This window comes from Pieris rapae, chromosome 3, assembly GCF_905147795.1.
Source record: "Pieris rapae chromosome 3, ilPieRapa1.1, whole genome shotgun sequence".
NCBI classification, from domain to species: Eukaryota; Metazoa; Arthropoda; class Insecta; order Lepidoptera; family Pieridae; genus Pieris; species Pieris rapae.
The window spans coordinates 3,483,034-3,506,130 of record NC_059511.1 but is presented as its reverse complement, the minus strand read 5'-3'; the positions used below and the strand labels follow the sequence as shown (position 1 = coordinate 3,506,130).

General features: G+C 32.9%; 3 protein-coding genes across 3 annotated transcripts; 1 reads left to right on the top strand and 2 right to left on the bottom strand.

Moving 5' to 3' along the window:
• Positions 1–5: 5 nt before the first annotated feature.
• LOC110996597 (DNA repair and recombination protein RAD54-like) lies at positions 6–2,567 on the bottom strand. The gene has a single exon (XM_022264354.2). It carries the CDS (start codon positions 2,412–2,414, stop codon positions 120–122), a length of 2,295 nt encoding a protein of 764 aa, XP_022120046.2. The 5' UTR covers positions 2,415–2,567; the 3' UTR covers positions 6–119.
• A 390-nt stretch (positions 2,568–2,957) lies between these two features.
• LOC110996578 (leucine-rich repeat-containing protein 47-like) lies at positions 2,958–6,289 on the bottom strand. The gene is made up of 6 exons (XM_022264330.2): positions 5,534–6,289; positions 4,980–5,405; positions 4,634–4,793; positions 4,354–4,456; positions 3,538–3,693; positions 2,958–3,315 (listed from the first exon to the last, which is right to left on the bottom strand). Exons 1-6 carry the CDS (start codon positions 6,153–6,155, stop codon positions 3,208–3,210), a joined length of 1,575 nt encoding a protein of 524 aa, XP_022120022.2. The 5' UTR covers positions 6,156–6,289; the 3' UTR covers positions 2,958–3,207.
• A 1,485-nt stretch (positions 6,290–7,774) lies between these two features.
• On the top strand, positions 7,775–21,822 carry LOC110996581. The gene is made up of 16 exons (XM_022264332.2): positions 7,775–7,907; positions 9,234–9,276; positions 10,605–10,779; positions 11,039–11,205; positions 11,683–11,784; positions 12,020–12,165; positions 12,919–13,027; positions 13,291–13,373; positions 15,865–15,942; positions 16,496–16,538; positions 18,557–18,731; positions 19,279–19,445; positions 19,746–19,847; positions 20,260–20,405; positions 21,338–21,446; positions 21,702–21,822. The coding sequence occupies exons 1-16, from the start codon at positions 7,854–7,856 to the stop codon at positions 21,785–21,787; spliced, it is 1,785 nt and encodes a 594-aa protein (XP_022120024.2). The 5' UTR covers positions 7,775–7,853; the 3' UTR covers positions 21,788–21,822.
• Positions 21,823–23,097: the final 1,275 nt, after the last annotated feature.

Here is a 23,097-nt window from a genome sequence, read left to right as displayed (position 1 = left end):
CAATAAAATATTCTTCTTAATTTATAATGCTGTACAATTAAAGGAGTAACATAAAAATATCATAATTTGAACTGTGACAAAGAATAAATATGTTTTTGATCACATGATTAACTAAAAATTTATACATAATCTTCATCACCACTATCATCAGGTTCAGAATAGTCTTCATCTAATTCTATTTTTAACTTTTTCTTTATTTGAGTATTTTCTTTGTCCTCCTCGAGATTTTTTTGTGCCTCAGTTTGAGCTGATCTGTGATGGAAAACAAAGGAAATACTCTTTGCAAGGTCCCAACACTGTTTTAATACTAAATCAGCTAAACTCTTTTTATCTGCACAATGATACCAATTGGAAAGGTCTGATGTACAGTCTGAGTTCTCTGGTGGTAATGTAACTTGAATATTATTGACACAACGCTTGCACCTAAACTTACTATGAGTATCTGATAATGTATTTTCTTCAAGACGGAACAAATCTTTCAAATCATCAGACGTAAAGTGACGTAATGAGTCTTCATTTTGATCAACAACTGTGTCACTGAGTGCTTTCTTATGTGCTTGGCGCTGGAATATTTTTTCTTCAATTGTCCCAGTAGCCAAAAGACGATAAATGTAACAAGGTTTCTTTTGACCATCACGCCATACTCTAGCCATTGCCTGATCATCATTTGCAGGGTTCCAGTCTGGGTCAAACATAATCAGTCTATTAGCACCAATTAAATTTAAACCACAGCCCCCAGCTTTTGAACTCAGCATAAATATCCACTCCTTGGAATTTTTATCATTAAAACTTTCAACCACTTTTGCTCTCTTTTTAATGGTCATAGAGCCATCCAATCTTACATACAAATACTGTCTTTTGCGACATAATTTTTCAAATAAGTCCAAAGTTTGTGTATAGTTAGAAACTAGAACAATCTTGTCATCTGTATTTGTTTTCAAGTTTGCTAATATACAGTCAAGTATCATTAACTTACCAGAATATTCTGGTCTCACATCTTTTACATCATAATTACTAGGTAACATGTCTTTAGCCTTTTCGAAACCTTCTGATCTTTCCATGATTTTTTCATATACTAAATCTGGATGATTACATAATTTTTTTAATGTAGTTATACTAGATAAAGCACTGAGAGTATTTTTATCACCAGAACCAGAAAATTTATTTCTAATTGCATCAGAACTAATAAAATTTTTGTAGATCTGTGTCTGTAAGTGAGTCATTTTAACACAAATAACTTGTTCAAACTTGACTGGCAAATATTTAGTTAACAAAGTACTTGTTCGTCTTATCATACATTTGTTTACTATTGATGTTAAGGTCTGAAGACACTCTTGAGCTCTTTCTCTCTCTTGATCACTTGCTAAAGCATCTTGTCCCTTTAGGATATGATTTTCATAGCGTTTCTTAAATTCTTGGGCTGTACCAAGTATGCCTTCATTAACAAAGTGTACTAAACTAAAATATTCTGTCAAATCATTTTGTATAGGTGTACCAGATATAAGTATACGTCTTTTTGCCTTTAATCCCATTAATGCTTGATAAGTTTGATTCTCACTATTTTTTAACCTGTGTCCTTCATCACATAGCACCAAACCAACTTCAGATGAATGTAAAATATTAGAATAAATTCTGAAGGTTTCATATGATATAATAAGCACTGGTGTAGCAACTCTCATGGCATTATAGGTATTCATAAACTGTTGTAGTTTTAATGTTATTTCAGCCTTTGACCCACCATCCATTGGTAATGCATTAATTCTTTGGCCAAGCCATTTGTGGATCTCATTGTACCAATTTTTCACTAAACTACTAGGACATACAATAATTGCTTTGCTAATTGTTGGCTTACAGTCTGGACCTTGGCGTAAAAGAGTCCAAAGAAGGGTTATACACTGCAAAGTCTTTCCCAAACCCATTTCATCTGCCATAATGCAGCCATAGGCATTATCTATTTGCATTCCTGTCACACAATCATACATAAACTTGACACCCTCTCTTTGATGTGGCCTTAAAATATTTCCCAGTACTGGATCAACAACTACAGCTACTTTTACGTCATTAGCATTCATTTTCATTTTCTCGTGTTCTGGAATATGAGGTGGAAGATACAAAACTAAAGCATTTGGCTCATCTGGATCATGCAATGCACGTCGAATTTGGGTTCGCTTTAATCCCAAACTTTTACTGCAATATGATGATACATAATTTGGAATAGGGACTCTAAAGGGTTTACTTAATATTTGTTTAATTAGGTTCTCGTGATCAGATAAAGATAATGTCTGTGAAAGAGTTTTCTGTGCAAGAGGAATCCTAGTACATGCTCGCTTTGTCCTTTTAGATGGGTTTAAAAGGGGACTCTTAAATACATCGTTGCTGGAGCCAATCTGGCTCGGTGCCATGCTGCGCCGCATTTTGCTAAACGTTTACAATGCACTTATTAGTATGAATATACAGAACATGATTTAAATATAAACGCAGTAACATTGAAATTCAAATTTTAACATTTTTGATAAACCGTAAATAAGAACAAACTTTCATTTAACGAACCTGACAGACTGACATTGCCTGTCTCAGAGGTGACTTGACGTTAAAAGTTAGTGCGTAACATTTACACAGATTATAATAATAATTTTATAGTTCAGTCATTACGTCGAAAAAATCGTCTTAGAAAAGACGAGAAGAATGTATATAATGACTGGACTATTATATATATCAGGCTGATGCCAGATAATCTGAAACGGTAATCAGTCGACAAAATTTACAATGATTAGACATCACATCTGTCATCTCACTCCAAAAGGGCATATTCTTTACAATGAAATACGTAAAACTAGGGGTTGTGGACTTCTAGGCCAGAAGGAAACAATTTTGTAATGAAATTACAATATTATTTAAATTTAAAGTTTCTTATATCGATATTGTTTTTAAAATGCGATGAATGAAAGAAAAAAAAAACAATTTTATCCTTTATTGTATCAAAAAAGGAAGGTTTTTATATGCATCAACTACCTTTTTAAAGAAATTAAGCTTCAATCGTTTTTAACGTTACTTACATCACAGATCAGTTACGTTAGCGCACAAAATCTTACTCGTTTAAAAAGCAAACCATCTTCGATGTTTGATTATACATTATGCATTTTTATAAAACTCAATACAAGTAGGTATTAAAAAAAATGTTTTTAGACTCATTTGAATCTGTAGCTTTTACTTCTTAGATAACCGGAATACTTTAACTGACGCTTCATCAAACACACAGTCCGTTCTGGATGGATACACACTTTTCAAATTCCCCTCTAAATCCACCACTTTCACCTGCAAGTATAAGTTTTTAATAAATCACAAATTTATCTAAACAATTAAACATTTAAGCATGAATAGCAATCCCACTCACTTTTTTTAAATTGTTTATTTTATTTTAGTGAGATATTCACACATTAGTTATATTTAAAAAGTTCAAGGTCAAATTTAACCCCTTATTGTCAACCAAGATTTAGGAATGTATTTGACTTCACTAATCACTACAACTTTACAAACCTGTTGAACAGTGAGAGTGTGATAAGGTGAGTTCTCTTCATCTCCAATGCCTAGCATAAGGCATTCTTGGAGTAGTTTGTCCATCACAGTCTTGCAGGCTCCTAGAGAGGAATGTGATGTCACCTCAACCAACATTGATTTACTTTCATGAGACATCTAAAATGAATACACCAACATAGTTAAATAATATTAGTATAAAAATAATCATAAAATATTATATTAGCTACTGCTGATATTGAGAGAGTGGCTAGTAGATGAAAATTAGTATTCAGTCAGCAAAAAAAACCTGAAAATTTACCAGTGCCTCCTGCAGTAAGGCCCCATAAGCCACAGGTGTTCAAAATGTTCAAGAAAATAGGACAGAAACACCAAATACTCATGTTAAAAATTATAACACACCAAATTATATGAAGCATGCTGATTTTTTATCAAGACTGCAATAGTTTTGATAACCAATGTTAATTAAAATTCATGTTTAAAACCATTAGTATTTGTAATTTAGTTCGTATATTTGAAGAATTGTTAATTTACATGTCCAAATTATATCATTATTATAAAAGTTGTGTTTTTAAAGAAGAAATAATGTTATTGATAGAACTATTATGATATATTATTTTGGTTATATCACACCCCACCAAGTTTAGGACAGGCTTTAGTCACCTGATCTAAGAAAGGTTACTAATCATTTTTAAATTGAAATTTTCATGCAATAGAATATTTCAAACTACATAAAAATTGTAACACAGCTGTCATCGGGTAAGATTTTACTAGAAACAATAGTTTTTATAAATCAGAATGCATAATTTCTATACTCACTTTAGTATCATCTGAATTAGTGATAGGCGGAAAACTGATGACTCTACCTTGAGAATCTTCCAAGCATGGGTATTTGGGTTTTCCTTCCAGTAAATACAGGTATCTGTGTAGAAAAACATAAAAAACCAAAGTAATAAAAAATATACTGTCCAGCAAATTCCACAAAATATTTGCATGTCAGCCTGCCCCTTTACAAAACAAAAATGTTTTACCAAAAATTTATGTACACAACTACAAAAAAACTTGCTACAAAACAATGGTCATTTAAAATAACACATACTTATGAATACCAGAATACACATTTCTTTTCTTCTCTTTTCTTAGAGCTTCTGCCTCGGTGGTCAGCTGGTGGAACAGTTGTTCCCCAGTAAATGGCTTGGATCTTGTAAGAGGTGTCAGTTTTAGTTTTGAAGGAGCTTTTGCTGTGTATACAAGGTTACCTAAAGAAATGTCATTAGTATAAGTACTAGTAAGTATAAAAATAAGTAGATAAAGATTTTTTAATTATAAAACCTTTATTATGTTTATTTAAGGTATATGATAATTATATCATAGTCAAAGGAAAACTCAATTTATACTTAATATGTCTAATGGAGATCTATAAAAAGAAAAGAATTTTTGTATACCTGGTGGTATCTTCGCTGTGTCATGTGTAGCTATTGTAGCGACATTACGTTTATCACAGACTGTATCATGTAATTTTGTTTGCATCTGAATGAATTTCTTGAACAGTACTTCATCAAAATGCAAATCATTAATTATGCAACACAGGATAAAGGGACGAATATTGCAAACTTCATTCTCAACTATTTTTACTTTTAATGTGTCGTCATCTACATGTAAGATTTTTAGACTGTGACAGAGATCATTAATATTTTCTTCAGGTTGTGGTTCTTCTTTTTTGCCCTTTTTCCCTTTCTTTCCTGTTGGTTGAGCATTGTCTGCTTTTGGGCAGTGTTCTCTGATATAGTCTAAAACCTGCTTTGTACGACACTGATCAACTAGCTTTTTGAGGCGCTTATCGGACAGTTTATTGCCTTTTAGATTTAGTTCTGAAATTGGGTAAAGAAAACAGAAGTTGTTATCATTGTTGTAAATAATTTTTAAGCATTTAACCTTATTTCCTAATAAGAATTATATGTGACTTAATGTAAAGATACAACTTAAAATATGCAATTACCTTTTAATTTCGACATAGAAGCTATCTCTCCTGGAATAGTCATCAATTGATTGTCACTAATATCAAAGTTCTTTAAAGACTGTAAAGTACTAGCCACATAGGAAGGTAATACTTCAATTAAGTTTCCTTTAATCCTGAAATCTGTGAAGTGTGGAAAACTTCCTCCTTCCATGTCTGGGAAACTCGTAAGCTTATTATTTGAAAGATCAAATGTTATAAGGTTTAGCATATCGCCAATTTTAGGCATCTCGGAAATTTCATTAGAGCTTAAGTTTATATTAGTAAGCTCTTTCATTTTATTTAAACTGTCTGGAATACATGTAAGTTGGTTTCTTGAAACATCTAGAACTTTTAACTTTTGTAATAAGGTTATGTTTTCATTAAATTCCGTCATTTTATTACCGTATAATAGTAAGGATTGTAGATTCACCAAGTATTTTATTTCATCAGGTATGCTAGTTAGACAAGTATCGCTGATATTTAAAAGATTTATGTTGGTTAATTGAAATACATTTTTATCTAAACCTTCTTCTGAAATTCGTTTTGAAATAGTGGCGCCAGATAACTTGATTTCATGTCTGTTTTCTGATTTCGCCGTAGTTACTTCTGGCCATGCACTCATTTTAAATTTGGTTATTCAAAGAATATTTTAAACAAACTTCCAAGATAATTTTAAGAAAAAATCGCACGTTTTTCCGTTAGTGCCGCTGTCAGAATTCTCAAATATCAACCATGATCCAACATTTTCGAGCAAAGTGCAAACGTTTGTGTTTGACAGCTGACAGATAAGTTGTTTCCTAACGAGCTGTGTATCATATTGTATATTATATCTGTTGTATTCGACGGCATAAGCCAAGCCAGTTGCCAGTTAAATTTAATAAAAAACACATTTCCTTTAATTAGTATAAACAGTTTCACCTTCATCTTATTTAAATTAATAAGCGTAATTTTATTATTTTAAGATAATTTATTGGAAGGCAGAAAATAGCTACTAAACTACTACTTTCACTGTGTAAAAGTCTGACAGCTATCATTTTAGACTACTACTTTAATCAACGGCAACTCGTATTTGTCGATTCCGATTTAACAAATTTAAAGATTTTTTATTTTGTACAGCGAAAGTATTGGCATTTTAATTATAAAATAAATACATAATAAGTGCCTCTAATTTTACGTTTAGGTACTGCCCGTTCTCAAATCAAGGGCGTTTAATGGAAGAGAAGAACTGGCAATAAACTCTCTGCCACTCTTTTTAATCGCCAAGTTTTTTTGATTTACACAATTTTTGCAAGGAGCTACAACCATTATACCATGTTTCACGTGACTTTAATAGTTAATTAATGATAATAAAATAAATTGAAAACAATGATTTGTCCTCTATCAGGCATGGTGCACTAGGTAAGTACGCACTTACATTCTCGTGGGAACAACACACAAATACATAGTCGAAATAACCATCATCACCGTATCTATGATTTCAAGTCCGACCAAGTCACCACATGTAGCACCTGATCACGAGTATGATCCATGGTACGCATAATATATATATAAATTAACTATTATATATATTAACGCTAAAACGCCATTTTAAGCGTTTACAGAGTTAGGTACCTGGCTAACTATGCCATTCAGAAACTAAACTAGACAGAACAAAACTGTCAAAATGTTATAGAATTTTCTTATGATATATTATAACATACATTATTTTCGTGATAACATTCTAAATCGAGCCTAACATATTTTAGTACTTTATAAGTGCATAATTAAACATTTTCTAGGAACTTTGTGACGACAGTCGAAAGCTAAGCTGGACGCATAGCTTGTATTAGGGAAAGATAAATAAATAGTAATTCTGGGTAATTTAACCCAAACAATTAAATTGGAATTAACATCAATAAATATTTGTAAATTATATTTCATTTAAAATTATAAGTTAAAAGAAGTGGAGTCAGAAGGAAACATTCTTCTGTTCTATTTATGTCGAAATTATTTTAAGTGGAACGAAATCAAATTAGGACCTCTGGAACACTGTGCTTTACAACGCCACGAAGGCATTAAAATAAAATCTAAAATTAGTTCTGGGTACCGTTTAGTAGTTGTATGCACAATACGTATTTTATTTATATTAAATTTTTTACAGAAAATTATGTCGACTGTAAATTAAGTTTTTGAATTTGTTTATCGACATCGTCGATCGATATTTAATGAGCCATGTCAGCTAATTAGTTACGCACACTAAATTTATCAAAATAATCCATCTTTTATCAATTAATTCTTTTTATATTAATCTATAATTAATGCAATGAGCCAGTAGTTGTAAATGAGAGCTCAAAAAATGTTGACTCTTTTTCTTTTTGTGTTGGCTTTTGTGACGGTAATTTATTTATATATTCCTTTTTGTGTTATGACGATTTTTTTTGCCAATTTTTTTAATGATAACTACAGACTGTACGCCCACCCTATAAGTGAGATGTGCTCGTTGGAGAATTCGCTTGTCTCGATTCAACCGTTTGACAGAGTTTCCGAGAGACGTGGATTAGTATACGATTAATATTTTTTTTATAGAACACTAGGCAAGCCCAAAGACACTCAATGCCAGCGTGCGACTGCGTTTCCGGCCTTTAAAGAATTGGTACAATCTTTTCTTAAGGGACCCTAACTCGAATTGGTACGGAAATAATTCAGTGGGCAGCTGACGATTCCAAACGCTCTTTGTTGAATACGGATAAGTGGAAAGAGCTGGTACTGGGAACCTCTCGCCCGAGCGAGTACAGTAATCCAGAGAATAGTACTCCATGTGAGGCTGAATTTGCACAGTTGAAAGCAGTGGCATGGAGTGAGGTACCTTCTTGCCTTGCTGAGCACACCATTTTGGAGGCTAATTTAGCCTTACTCGTCAAATGACCCCGAAATTGAATGTCGTTAGATATGTCAACGCCAAGTATTCCGATGCTCATTGTGGCTTTAAGAAGAGTGTCTTTGAAAAGAGAAGTAGCGGAAAGCATGCTTTTTTAACAGAAACGCGTAAACTTGTGTCTTCTTGGTTAAATAAGGCTTGATTTAGTTTACCCCAGTGCAAGACTCCACGTAGTCTCCAGAGTTTCAACTTCAGACACAAGTTTGTTCCGGTCAGCGACAACTGCCCAAGAAATACCTGCCCAGCCTGTGTAAAGAGTGAGCCCAGTACTGTCATCTGCATAGCAATGAATGTTGCTAAGTTGCAACATATCATTGATGCAGAAGAAACACGGCCGGAGATAGAAGACACCCTTGAATAAACCCTTTCGTTTACGGGTGTAAGGTCGGAACAAGCAACAATGGTCAAAGGTCGATGATGACCTTGATGCTCGGATCGGCAAGAAAGCTGGAATTTCTCTGGAAGCCTACTGGCTTCAGGCATCTGTCAGCTGGCATCAGAATTTAGGCTTCCGCTTTAACCAAACTAACCGCTAGCGTACCCAGTGGACTCAATTGCCTTTGCCTATCTATGTGTAAGGTATTCAGAAGGTCACCAGCTGAACGACCACGGCAAAATGCTTACCGAGCTGGCTACCTGAAGAATAAGGAAGTTATAGCTATTAGCAATGGGATAGTTAAACGGATCAGATTAGAGAAATATGAATAATATTTAAAATATTTTAAGCATGTAGGCTATAAGTTTTAAATAACTTTGGTTAATATTTTTTCTGTCATCTTTTAGGCTTTTGCCGACAACACTCCAGTATATCACTCGAGTTCACAAGGTAATTTTTTCTATGCTATTTAGAATCGTATAATGTTTCAAAAATTATTACTAATTGTTTGCATCAATTTGATCAATAGTTAAATGTCTTTATATTTTAGTGTCAACTATAGATTTTTTAAGTATTAAAAATAGTAGTAGTATTTACACTATTATAACAATATACTATTTCATCAGAGTGAAATGAAAAAAAGTATTCGTCTTATGCGCAATACGGTGATTTTAGAAGATATAATAAGGATGATGTAATAATCCGTTCATAAATAATTTTCTATAATCCTATTAAATGAATGCTTATTAAAAATGCTGAAAAGAGTGCCAGGGTCTTTTTATACTTTCGAAGTGGAACTCTAATGATTACTATGCATGTGTAATCTAAGAATATTTTTTTATAGAGATTTTAATTACTTATCTACGTGATAGGATAATCTCATTAGCTTACACTAAATCGTTCAATCAATATTATCTTAATAATCCGACAAAACGAGACACGGGGTTCTTACAAGGTTGATACCCAGTTACTGATAATGTTAGAAATAGGTGAAATATAAAAAAAACATAGGACCAAAGAGATAATTTCTAATATTTTTTTTATATGCAATTAGGTGATGTTTGACGAACTTAGTTGACTAACTGAGTTCGATTTAGCAATAACTCTCGTTTCTGAAACCTATTCCAAGAGTTACATCGCGCGCTTGGCACTAAGATACATATGCTAAGGATTTTTTTTTATATATTTATATCTTTCAATATAGCCTAGCGTCAGTCTAGTGACTGCGGCCGTGACCAATTTGTTGTTCCCAGAAGAGGTTTCTAGGGCCGGTTGTTCTTTAAACCAGTAAACGTTAATTACATTTGCATCAGCTGCGTAGCCGGAATGTTTGGACTATTCAATGTCAGCTTTGATTCCATAAAGTTTAAAATTATCGTGTAGCTGTTGAAGCAATGAACCTAGTAATCATCTTAGACCTAGACCCTATTACCATTGCAATATTGAAATGTTGCATAACTAAATACAGCACATCTAGATCGGTTTAGAATTTTAAAGTAGAAATCTATCTTCTTTAAACAGTTGTTATTTTTCACGGTTAATCATAAGAAACCATTTTTCGAGTTGATGGGCTATTAATATAAGTCAATGAAATATTTAATATGGTAGTATATACACACAAATTAAACTACAATAATAATTAAAATTAATTCATAGAAAATCATAATAAAAGAAATTTGCACACACGGATGGCTAAGCATCACAGATGTTAACAGAGCTTAACATAGTTACTGTTTGTATCCTTTAAATAAGTATTTGTATATTTTGGACGTTTCCAGACCTCGATATCTCTCTATCACAAGGGCGTATCGTGTCTGGATGGGAGGCGTATGAAGGCCAGTTCCCGTACCAGCTATCTCTTCGTATGGTTAATCAAAATGGCAGGGTTTCTGCTTGTGGAGCCACACTTATTCATAACGAATGGGCTTTGACCGCCGGTCACTGTCCAGCTGGGTAAGCGCCAACAATAGCGTAATAAATTAATGTATTTTATATTAATTATTTAATTAGTATTACGTTTTTTTTATAGTATTACGGCTCTAAATAAATTGTTTGGTATTGTCAATAATGAAATATAAAAATTTCCAAAATAAGATGTAGCGATAGCGTCTTCACGCACTTTTATATTTCACTGTCCACATTTACTGTATTTTTAATATGAAATGCTTCATCGAGTCTTATAAAACCTATTAACTTATAATTTCCATTCTAGTCGTGTAACCTTGGTAGTGCGTGCTGGTGTGACGGACATAAAGAGACCTCAGTTGATGTTCGAGACAACCGAGTACTACACACATCCTCTCTATGTCGATCTCCTTCCATTCGTGCAGCCCAACGACATCGCGCTCATCAAGTTCCCACGACCAGTCGAATATAATGGTAAAGACTCATATTTAAAACACGTTTTTAAAAGAAATAGTCAAGTTTTTAGGCTAAAAATTTCGATTCGATTATAAAAATGTAATACTTAAATTGACTTCCTATACATATATATACTAACTATATTTTACTGTTGTACTGAATAAAACATAAAGTTTACAAGTACGCTTACCAGAAACAAATGTTTTTGTGTTAAAAATTATCAATAAACAAGCTTTTTATTCACTCACACACTACATTGCTCTGCGACCCAAATAGTCTGGGCCTCCGAAACGAGGAACTTCCATCACTCCCTGTCCGCGTGAATAGATGAATACAAGGTCTATCCACTAGGTGGCTGGGGCGGGCCAGAGACCAGTACTGCTGAAGCCAGGAAATGACAAGACATTTATAGTTATTTCTTAAAATAAAGTAGCTTCAAAATTTTTATTTAAAATATTTATAAGCTTAATTTGTATACGCTCCAAAATATTCTAGATGCGCTTTACCCTATCAGACTTCAGTCCTCGCACCATAAAGATAAGGACTATAACAACGTTGTGTTTACTGCCTTTGGTTGGGGAAGAAACTGGACTGACGGTAAGTTATTATGAATTATTTATTGAGGGTATTTCTATAAACGTACTGCTAATTTTTATTTCAAGAGAGAAACATATATACAGATAAATATGAGGGATGAGTTGATATAATACTAGATATCGAGGGAAGGTTATTAGTTATCGGTTAATATTAAATGCAAGAATATATATAATATTAAAAATCTCTCGTGGGCTCATGTGAGCATGACAGTCTTACTTTAAGTAATTTCTTTAAGGTGTTTCACCCGAGGTGATGAACTGGGTGTACCTAAAGGGAATAAGCAACGAATACTGTAGAACGAGTTTTGGTGGTTCTTCAATTATTGTAGACTCTACCATTTGCGCTGCCCATTACAACGTCACTAGCCAATCTGTCTGCCAGGTAAAATATATATGTTTTATTTACATTGTTTATTAGCGGTATATAACTTGGACTGCTCTTTTGTAATGTTTGCAATAAAATTTTAGTAAATAAACAAGTAGTAACACCTTCAATCACTACGTCATATCCTGAAATGCGCTAACAAAGTTATTTACATACGAAGACTGCTAAGTATATATACATAATCTCGACATTAACTACTGGGGCAATAGAGCCAGCTTGTCAGTGATAAGACTCTTTTAAGGATCCTTCAGGTCGGAGAAAAAGCAGAAGCTATCTTCCTCAACAATGCTGATGATCGCAATGTCTTCTACTTACTTAGAAAAAAGTTTAGGAAATGTCTAGAGTCCTAGCTTATATCTGCTTAATATGCTGCTGACTGCTTAATATCTACCCCATCACCGTCTACAACCTAAAAACCCGAATAAAGGACTGGCTTATAAACACGTCCTATCCAGTGTTAGAGCTGCTTTTGAGACCTAATATGTAAATATACACTTTACTCATTCACTCACTCACACATTTGCGCCCACACTTACTCATGCACTTGAAACAAAGTTAAAAAAAGATAAATAAAATAAGGTTAAATAATGTAATTTTTTAAGTAATTAAGAATTAAGTTTGTTTATGGAAGAACTGGGAACCCTCCAAATCCTACACCTAGGAATGAAAATGTACCTACTTAAAATTAATAAACACTTTTTTTTATAATGATAGCTGGTGGGAAATGTTAATGAAATCTTAATATCTTAGGGAGACAGTGGCGGTGGTTTAACTATATTGGACAATGATGGTGAACTATCTCAGCTAGGCGTAGCGTCTTTCGTCTCCGGCAGTGGTTGCCACACTGAAGTTCCTGCTGGTAAGTTTTCTTTTGCTAGATAAGTGATAAGTGCATTTTAAAAAATCTCTTGTAGGCGTTTCAAAAATAAAAATGTCTGCTTACGTAATTCAGTTTAAATCTAAATAAGTAGAGATAGAGAATTCAAAATAATATAGATTTCGAAAACTAATTGGACGGCTCAGGTCATTTATGTTAAATAAACAAAGACATTTAGATGATATTTTTCTTGCGTTTGTAGAAGCTATTCCGGGAATCGAATGTAACGCTAAACATTTTTTCAGGTTTCATACGCACGGGTCACTACCACGACTGGTACACAGAAGTAACGGGCCTTAAATTTGATTGGGTGCCCGCTGCAGATATTTAGAAAATATATAAATAATAGTACATATAGATATATTGTGCAAAAATGTTTTTATTAAATGTTATTATAATTCTTTGTTCGTTATCGATGCATTTCGTTTCGTCAGACGTCATCAATTTTGTCAGACCTTTTATATACTATATTTCATAATCTGATCCTGTTACTGATCTATGTATGAACATATTAATGTCACAATATTTGAGTAATAAATCTCACCGACCAAGTGGCGAGACCTCGAAACGTTTAGTATATTAATAATGTAAAAGATACGCCTTTATATTAGTTGCAGCTGAACCGAGGTTGCTATATTGCTAACTATAAAACGAAGGCGAGTGTTGCGCCTACGTACTTCTCTGCTTCTAGATGATTGACACGTGAGAAAGCATTTAGCGCTTGGTATCTTCTTATCTTCTCCGCACTTTCACCACCTTTGTGATATTGGACCGGAAATAACATGTTAAACGAGACCGCTACAAATGCTACGAAATTGCTTTCGTCACTCGTCTGAATAAATTAAAAAAAAAATTACGTTAGTCTAAAATAAAATTCTGAGGTTTTTACATTCACTATCCAGTATTTTGCTAAACGTTTACAATACACTTATTAGTATGAATATACAGAACATAATTAAATATAAACGTAGTAACACTGAAATTCAAATTTTTACATTTTAGATAAACCGTAAATAATAAGAATTCTTAGCACTGTCATGTCACGAAACTGACAGACTGACATTGACTTTCACTGATTAACTTAACGTTAAAAGTTTGTGTTCAACAAACTCCAAATTGGCATATTCATTATTCTAAATGAAATACGTAAAACTAGCCGGTGTGAACTTCCAAGTTCTAGGCCAGAAGGAAACAATTTTGAAAGGAAATTACAATATAATTTATATTTAAAGTTTCATCGATATCGTTTTTAAAAATTAATTTTATCCTTTATTGTATCAAAAAAGGAAGGTTTTATATGCATCAACTACCTTTTTAAAGAAATTAAGCTTCAATCGTTTTTAACGTTACTTACATCACAGATCAGTTACGTTAGCGCACAAAATCTTACTCGTTTAAAAAGCAAACCATCTTCGATGTTTGATTATACATTATGCATTTTTATAAAACTCAAAACAAGTAGGTTTTAAAAAAATGTCTAGACTCATTTGAATCTGTAGCCTTTACTTCTTAGATAACCGGAATACTTTAATTGACGCTTCATCAAACACACAGTCTGTTCTGGATGGATACACACTTAAAATTCTCTTCTAAATCCACCACTTTCACCTGCAAGTAAAATTTATCTTTAATAAATCTAAAACATTTAAGCATGAATAGCAATCCAACTGACTTCTTTTTAATTGTTTATTTTATTTATAGTGAGTTATTCACACATTAGTTATATTTATAAAGTTCAAGGTCAAATTTTATTTCCAAAACCCCTTATTTGTCAACCAAAATTTAGATTTGTATTTGACTTTACTAATCACTACCACTTTACAAACCAGTTGACCGGTGAGAGTGTGATAAGGTGAGTTCTCTTCATCTCCAATGCCTAGCATCAGGCATTCTTGGAGAAATTTATCCATCACAGTCTTGCAGTATTCCTAGAGAGGAATGATGTCACCTCAACCAACATTGATTTACTTTCATAAGACATCTAAAATGAATACACCAACATAGTTAAATAATATTAGGATAAAACTAATAATAAAATAAGCTACTGCTAATATTTTTATAAAGATAGAAAATACTAAAGTAGTACCTTTCAAAGGAAAACTCATTTAATACTTAATATGTCTAATGGAGATATAACAAGAAAATATTTTTTTTACCTGGTGGTATCTTCGCTATGTCATGTGTAGCTATTGTAGCAACGATAACTGAAGCCAGGCAATTATCATACCAGGGCCGAAAAATTATCGTACATGGATAAAAATTATCGTACAAGTCACGAAAATGGATAAAATACTTTTAAAAATCATATGAAACGTGACAATAATATGTTGGAAATTTGTATCAGGGAAAGATAAGTATATAGTAATTCTGGATAATGTAACCCAAAAACTCAAATTGGAAGTTACACCAATAAATATTTGTAAACTGTATGTCATTTAAAATTATAAGTTCTAAAAGAAGTGGAGCCAGAAGGAAACATTCTTCTGTGCTATTTATGTCGAAATTATTTTAAGTAGAACGAAATCAAATTAGGGCCTCTGGAACACTGTGCGTTACAACGCCACGAAGGCATTAAAATAAAATCTAAAAATAGTTCTGTGTAACGTTTAAATAAAATATAGTATGCACAACACGTATTTTATTTATATTAAATTTTTTAGAGAAAATTATGTGGACTGTAAATTAAGTTTTTAAATTTGTTTATCGACATCGTCGATCGTTATTTAATGAGCCGTGTCAGCTAATTAGTTATGCACACTAAATTTATCAAAAATAATCCATCTTTTATCAATTCATTATTTTTAAATTAATGCATAATTAATGCAATCAGCCAGTTGTTGTTAATGAGAGCTCAAGAAATGTTGACTCTCTTTATTTTTGTGTTGGCTTTTGTGACGGTAATTTATTTATATATTCTTTTTTGTGTTATGACGTTTTTTTGCCAATTTTTTAAAATGAAAACTACAGACCGTACGGCCACCCTATGAGTGAGATGTGCCATGTTGGAGAATTCGCTTGTCTCGATTCAACCGTTTCACAGAGGTCCCGAGAGACGTGGATTAGTATACGATTAATATTTTTTTTATAGAACACCAGGCAAACGGGTAGGAGGCTTATCTGATGTACAGTGATACCGCCGCCCAAAGACACTTTCAATGCCAGAGGGCTCGCGAGTGAAGAATTGGTACATTCTTTTTTCGAAGGACCCTAAGTTGAATGGGCACAGAAATAATTCAGTGGGCAGCTGGTTCAATATAGCAGTAGCGCGCAGCATAAACTGGCTTAGCAAACGATCCGTTTTAGAACGACGAACGTCGAAGTGAATGATACAGGTAGATAGTTAAAAGGAATAGAGCAGAGCACTATGAGGCATACTTAAAATATTTTAAACATGTAGGCTATGATAAGTTTTAAATAAGTTTGGTTAATATTTTTTCTGTCATCTTTTAGGCTTTTGCCGACAACACTCCAGTGTATCACGCGAGTTCACAAGGTAATTTTTTTCTATGCTATTTAGAATCGTATAATGTTTTAAAAATTATTTCACCTTGTTTGCATCAATTTGATCCATAGTTAAAATATAGTATATTTCATTACAAGTGCGGATAGCCTGTCATTGCAAAGAGTTCCGACGAATTGACAAACGGTTGACAGTCGGAACAAGTTGCAATGACGGTTCCGCACGTGTACTGAACAACTATTTTTAATACAGTTGCGAAAAAATTAAGCAATTCAATTAAACTATCTGCTTTTTTTCTCTTCTCTCCACGCAATAAATTCGTTGCACGTGGATATGTAACGACTACTACGTTTCCGGTAAAATGTTCTCCGAAGCATTTCGTGCAATTATTCACGTGGTATTAATTCAAATAAAATATCGTCGATCTTACTCATTTTGTGCAACAAATAACTCAACTCGCAAAAACATTTTTAGATTATAGCGCCAACTGTCAAGTGTCAAAGAATATGAGCAAAGATTTTTTTTTCTTCACTCATTCTGGGTAGGGAAAGGGAACATCGCCCATACAGCCAAGTCTTCAGTAGAATATTTTTATTGAAATGAAATGAAATGAAACCAAACCTAACTCATTGAATCCAATCATTAAATCTGATATTGAAAAATTAGTAGCTTCTTTTTTAAATATTTGCGTGTAGTTTTAGTAAAACCTTCGGGGTAGAGAACGCACTAGTGCGGCAAAGGTAAACAAAAAGCACGAGTGTGTAATAGCCCACTTTCCGAACGCTATACGTCCCTGCAATATTCCACTTTTTGAGCAACTGTATTAAAAAAGTCTTTGTATTTTAGTGTCAACTATAGATTTTTTAAGTACACATTAAAAATAGTAGTAGTATTTACTCTATATACTCTTTTCATCGGAGTGAAATGAAAAAAGTATTCGTCTCATGCGCAATACGGTGACTTTAGAAGATATAATAAGGTAGGTAATGATTTAATAATCCCTTCATAAATAATTTTCTATATTGCTATTAAATGAATGCTTATTAAAAATGCTGAAGAGAGTGTCAGGGTCTTTTTATACTTTCGAAGTGGAACTCTAATGATTACTATGCATGTGTAATCTAAGAATATTTTTTATAGAGATAAATTTTTAATTACTTATCTACGTGATAGGATCATCTGATTCGCTTACATGAAAGCGTTCAATCAATATTATCTTAATAATCCGACAACACGAGACACGGTGTTATTTCAAGGTTAATACCCAGTTAAGACAGTTATGTTAGAAACAGGTGAAATGAAAAAAAAAAAACATAGGAGCAAAGAGATAATTTCTAATATTTTTTTATATGCAATTATGTGATGTTTGACGTACGGAAGTTAGATTAAGCAATAACTCTCATTCCTGAAACTTATTCCAAAAGTCGCGCGCCTGGCAGTAAGATACATATTATGCTGAGGAATATTTTTTAAAATATATTTATGCCTTCAGCGTCAGTCTAGTGACTGCGGCCGTGACCAATAACTTGTTGTTCTCACAAGAGGTTTCTAGGGCCGGTTGTTCTTTAAACCAGTAAACGTTAATTCCATTCCAGCAAACATTTCCATCAGCTACGTAGCCTGAATGTTAGGACTATTCAGAGTCAGCTATGCTATATGCAACTATTCCATAAAGTTTAAAATCATGGTGTAGCTGTTGAAGCATTGAACCTAGATAGTAATCATCTTAGAACTAGACCCGAGTCTTTAGAGTTTCAATTGTAAAGTAGAAATCTACCTTCTTTAAACAGTTGTTATTTTTCACGGTTAATCATAAGAAACCATTTGTCGAGTTGATAGGCGTAAGGCTATTTAATATAAGTCAATGAAATATTTAATATGGTAGTATATACACACAAATTAACCTAAAATTATAATTAAAATTGATTTAAATTCATAATAAAAGGAATTTGAACACACGGATGGCTAAGAATCACAGATGTTAACAGAGGTTAACATAGTTACTGTTTGTATCCTTTAAATAAGTATTTGTATATTTTGGACGTTTTCAGACCTCGCCGTCTCTCTATCACAAGGGCGTATCTCGTCTGGATGGGAGGCGTATGAAGGCCAGTTCCCGTACCAGCTATCTCTTCGTATGGTTAATCGAAATGGCAGGGTTTCTGCTTGTGGAGCCACACTTATTCATAACGAATGGGCTTTGACCTCCGGTCACTGTCCAGCTGGGTAAGCGCCAATTTAACAAAGCGAGTTAAAATTGTTTATGTATTTTATTATGTTAATTATTGTTGAAGTTCATCGTTGACAGCGAATCAATTGACAGCTGACCTAATCCAACCTAACCCAATCCCATCCTTATTATATTGTTTTATATAGTCGGTAGACATGAATTTTATTTTTTTAAGTTAGCAAGCGACAGTGTTATTATATGATTCAAAAGGTACCTTTTGAAACATTGTTAAAATTAAACGAACATTGACTCTCTGTCAACTCGGACTCAATTTATTAACAACAAAAAACCCAAATCCACTGAATAAATAACAATTATTTATTTAGTTTTACGGTTATAAACAAATTGTAAAATTTGTTTTGAATTATATCATTAATGATATATAAAAATACCCAAAATAAGATGTAGCCATAGCGTCTCCACGCACTGTCATATTTATGCAGTCCACATTTACTGTATTTTTAATAATATGAAATGCTTCGTTGAGTCCGAATATATAACTTATATAATAGACAAGTTTACAGAGCTTTATTTCCATTTCAGTAGCGTAACCTTGGTAGTGCGTGCTGGTGTGACGGATATAAAGAGACCTCAGTTGATGTTCGAGACAACTGAGTATTACACACATCCTCGCTTTATCGATCTCTATCCATACGTGCAGCACGACGACATCGCGCTCATCAAATTCCCACGACCAGTCGAATATAATGGTAAAGACTATTTAACACAAGCTTTTAAAATAAATAGTACGTTTTCAGGCTGAAAATCTCGATTAACGTGATTTAAATTTTGTGTTGAATGTTAAATGTTTTTGTGTTCAAAATTATCAATAAATAAACTTTTTATTCACTCACACACTATACTGGCTCTACGAACCAAATAGTCTTGGCCTACGAAACGAGGAATTTCCAACGCTCCCTGTCCGCGTGTAACAAATGACATTTATAGTTATTTGTTGTATAAATGGAAAGCTACTTTATTTACTATATGTATATTCCAAAATATTCTAGATGCCCTTCAACCTATCAGACTTCAGTCCTCGTACGATAAAGATAAGAACTATAACAACGTTGTGTTTACTGCCTTTGGTTGGGGAAAAAACTGGACTGACGGTAAGTTAAATATACTGCTACTTTTTTTTCAAGAGAAAAACATAGAGTGAGAGATAAATATCAGGGATAAGTTAATATAATACGAGAGATCGAGTGAAGGTTAATACTTATCGGTTAATGAGTATTAAATGCAAGAATATGTTAATAATCATCTCTCGTGCGGTGTGGGTTTGAAAGTCTTAGGACCTGTTTCACAATGTCCGGATAAGTTCCAAATAAGCTATTTGTTACTTATTTGTAGGATAAACAGTATTTTTGCGTTTCACGACTGTCAGATAGCGCTATTTGTCATGAAATGCCAAGTATCTTATTCGGAACTTTTATCTTTCGAATAATTTATTTGTTGCATGGCTATTTGGCAATTTATCCATACATTGTGAAACAGGCCCTTAGTTTAAGTAATTTCTTTAAGGTGTTTCACCCGAGGTGATGAACTGGGTGTACCTAAAGGGAATAAGCAACGAATACTGTAGAACGAGATATGGTGGTTCTTCTATTATTGCAGAAACTACCATTTGCGCTGCCCATTACAACGTCACTAGCCAATCTGTCTGCCAGGTAAAATACATATGTTTAATTTACATTGTTTATTAGCGGTATACAAATTGGACTACGTTTGCTCTTTTGTAATGTTTGCTATAAAATTTAAATAAATAAACAAATAGTGACACTTTCAATCACTACGTTATATCCTGAAATGCGCTTACAAAGTTATTTACATACGAAGACTGCTAAGGAAATATACATAATCTCGACATTAACTACTGGGGCAATCGAGCCAGATTTTCAGTGATTAGACTCTTTAAGGATCCTTCAGGTCGGAGAAAAAGCAGAAGCTCTCTTCCTCAACAATGCTGATGATCGCAATGTCTTCTTCTTGAAAAAGTTTAGGAAATGTCTAAAGTCATAGCTTATAATTTGATAGTAGGCTGGTCTTAAAAGAAATAGGGATGTTGTCGTCGGTCAGACCGTAAGGACCGACTTTGCTAGACGCAATATCCAAGCAGACTATATTTATAATAAATTAAATAGGCTGCTTAAATCTACCCGCTCACCGTATACAACCTAAAAACCCGAATAAAGTTAAATAATAAAATAAAATAAAATAATGGCTTATGAACACGCCCTATGCAGTGTTAGAGCTGCTTCTGAGACCTAATATGTAAATACACACTTTGCTCATTCACTCACTGAGTCACTCATTCACTCACTCACACATTTGCACCCACACACTTACTCATGCACTCAAGCGTGTTGATAACGGTTGGAAAAAGATAAATAAAATATGGTTGAATAATATAATTATTTTAAGTAATTAAGAATTAAGTTTGTGTATGAAAGAGATGGGAACCCTGACACAGGTATTTTTTACTTAAAAGGGTTTCCAAATCTTACACCTAGGAATGAAAATGTACCTACTTTAAATTAATAAACATTTTTTTTTATAATGATAGCTTGCAGGAAATGTTAATGAAATCTTAATATCTTAGGGAGACAGTGGCGGTGGTTTGACTATATTGGACAATGATGGTGAACTGTCTCAAGTAGGCATAGCGTCGTTCGTCTCCGGCAGTGGTTGCCACACTGAAGTTCCTGCTGGTAAGTTTTTTTTGCTAGATAGGTGAGCGTATTTTAACAATTTTCTTATTGGCGTTTTAAAAAAAATATTTTTGCTTACATATTTCAGTTTATAAAAAGAGGTAAGAGAATTCAAAATAATAACTTAGATTTCGTTAACTAATTGGACGACTCTGAGTACCAATGGGAGTTTATTAAACCTTTGGCTTTTAGGTTATTTAACTAACTAAATAAAAAATTTTAGGCATCGAACGTAACGCTAAACATTTTTTTTAGGTTTCGTACGCCCGGGTCATTACCACGACTGGTTCACAGAAGTAACAGGCCTTAAATTTGATTGGGTGCCCGCTGCAGATATTTAGAAAATATATAAATAAAAGTAAATAAAGATATATTGACCAAAAATGTTTTTATTTAATGTTATTATAATTTTTGCTATTAGTTATATTCAGAAGTTTGTTATTAATCATATAATTTTGTCAGACCTTTTATACATTATATTTCATAATCTGATCCTGTTACTGATCTCATCTTAATGTTACAATATTTTAGTAATAAATTTCACCGACCAAGTGGCGAGACCTCGAAACGTCTAGTATTTAATAGTGTAAATGATACGTCTTTATATCAGTTGCAGCTGAACCGAGATTGCTATATAGCTATACTAGCTGACCCGGCAAACGTTGTTTTGCCATGTATATTATTTGTAAGAAACATTTTTTTAGGTCAATAAAAATAATTATCTACTATAAGTGTTCAAAAGAATGATTTATGTAGGGTTAATAAATTAATAATTATTAATGTAGAGAATATATTTTAAATTACAATTCTTGCTAGTTATCTAAATATCAAAAATAAAGAATCAAAGAAATCAAATTAAAATAGGGGGTTGATTGTAAAGGGTTGAAAATTCAGGGTTATATGTATTTACTAATGCTGTATCATAAAAAAATTAAAAAAATATATCTAAAATTGAAATAATTTCGGGGTGTATTACCCTTAATATTTAGGGGGATGAAAAATAGATCCGATTTTCAGACCTACCCAATATGCACACAAAATTTCATGAGAATCGGGAAAGCCGTTTTGGAGGAGTTTAACCACAAACACCGCGACACGAGAATTTTATATATAAGATTTATCTCATGAGACCAGTTTTTAGAACCAAACACATAGTCAGCACACAAACATAAACTTTCAATACTTTCTCTGTCTGACATTTTTATTTCACTTCTCAACATATTTTATTTTATTTATCATAAAATTAATTAGGTTATATAAAAACAAATGAAATTAATTAAAGAAAAAAAAAACAATTGACTTTAACCATTTCTCTTTAAACAGTAAAAAATAATCATTTGGAGTCTGTAGAAGTTACAGTTTGGAAACATAAATTTAACATTCTCACTTCCTAAAATCCTATTTGAGATGATTTCTGCATGACAAATAAAAGATTACTACCAAATTTAAAGTCTATAGAGGTTACAGTTTGGAAATAGAAATTTCACATTTTAACACCCACTACCGCAATCTTTTTCGGCGGTGGGTTGTTGTAAAATCCGCTCTTAAATCATTTCTGCATCAGCTCTGATGCAGAAATAAAAAATAAAAATTTTCATTGTTAAACCACCCCCGCAACCCCCTGTGGGGTGAGCTACCGTAAAATTCGTTC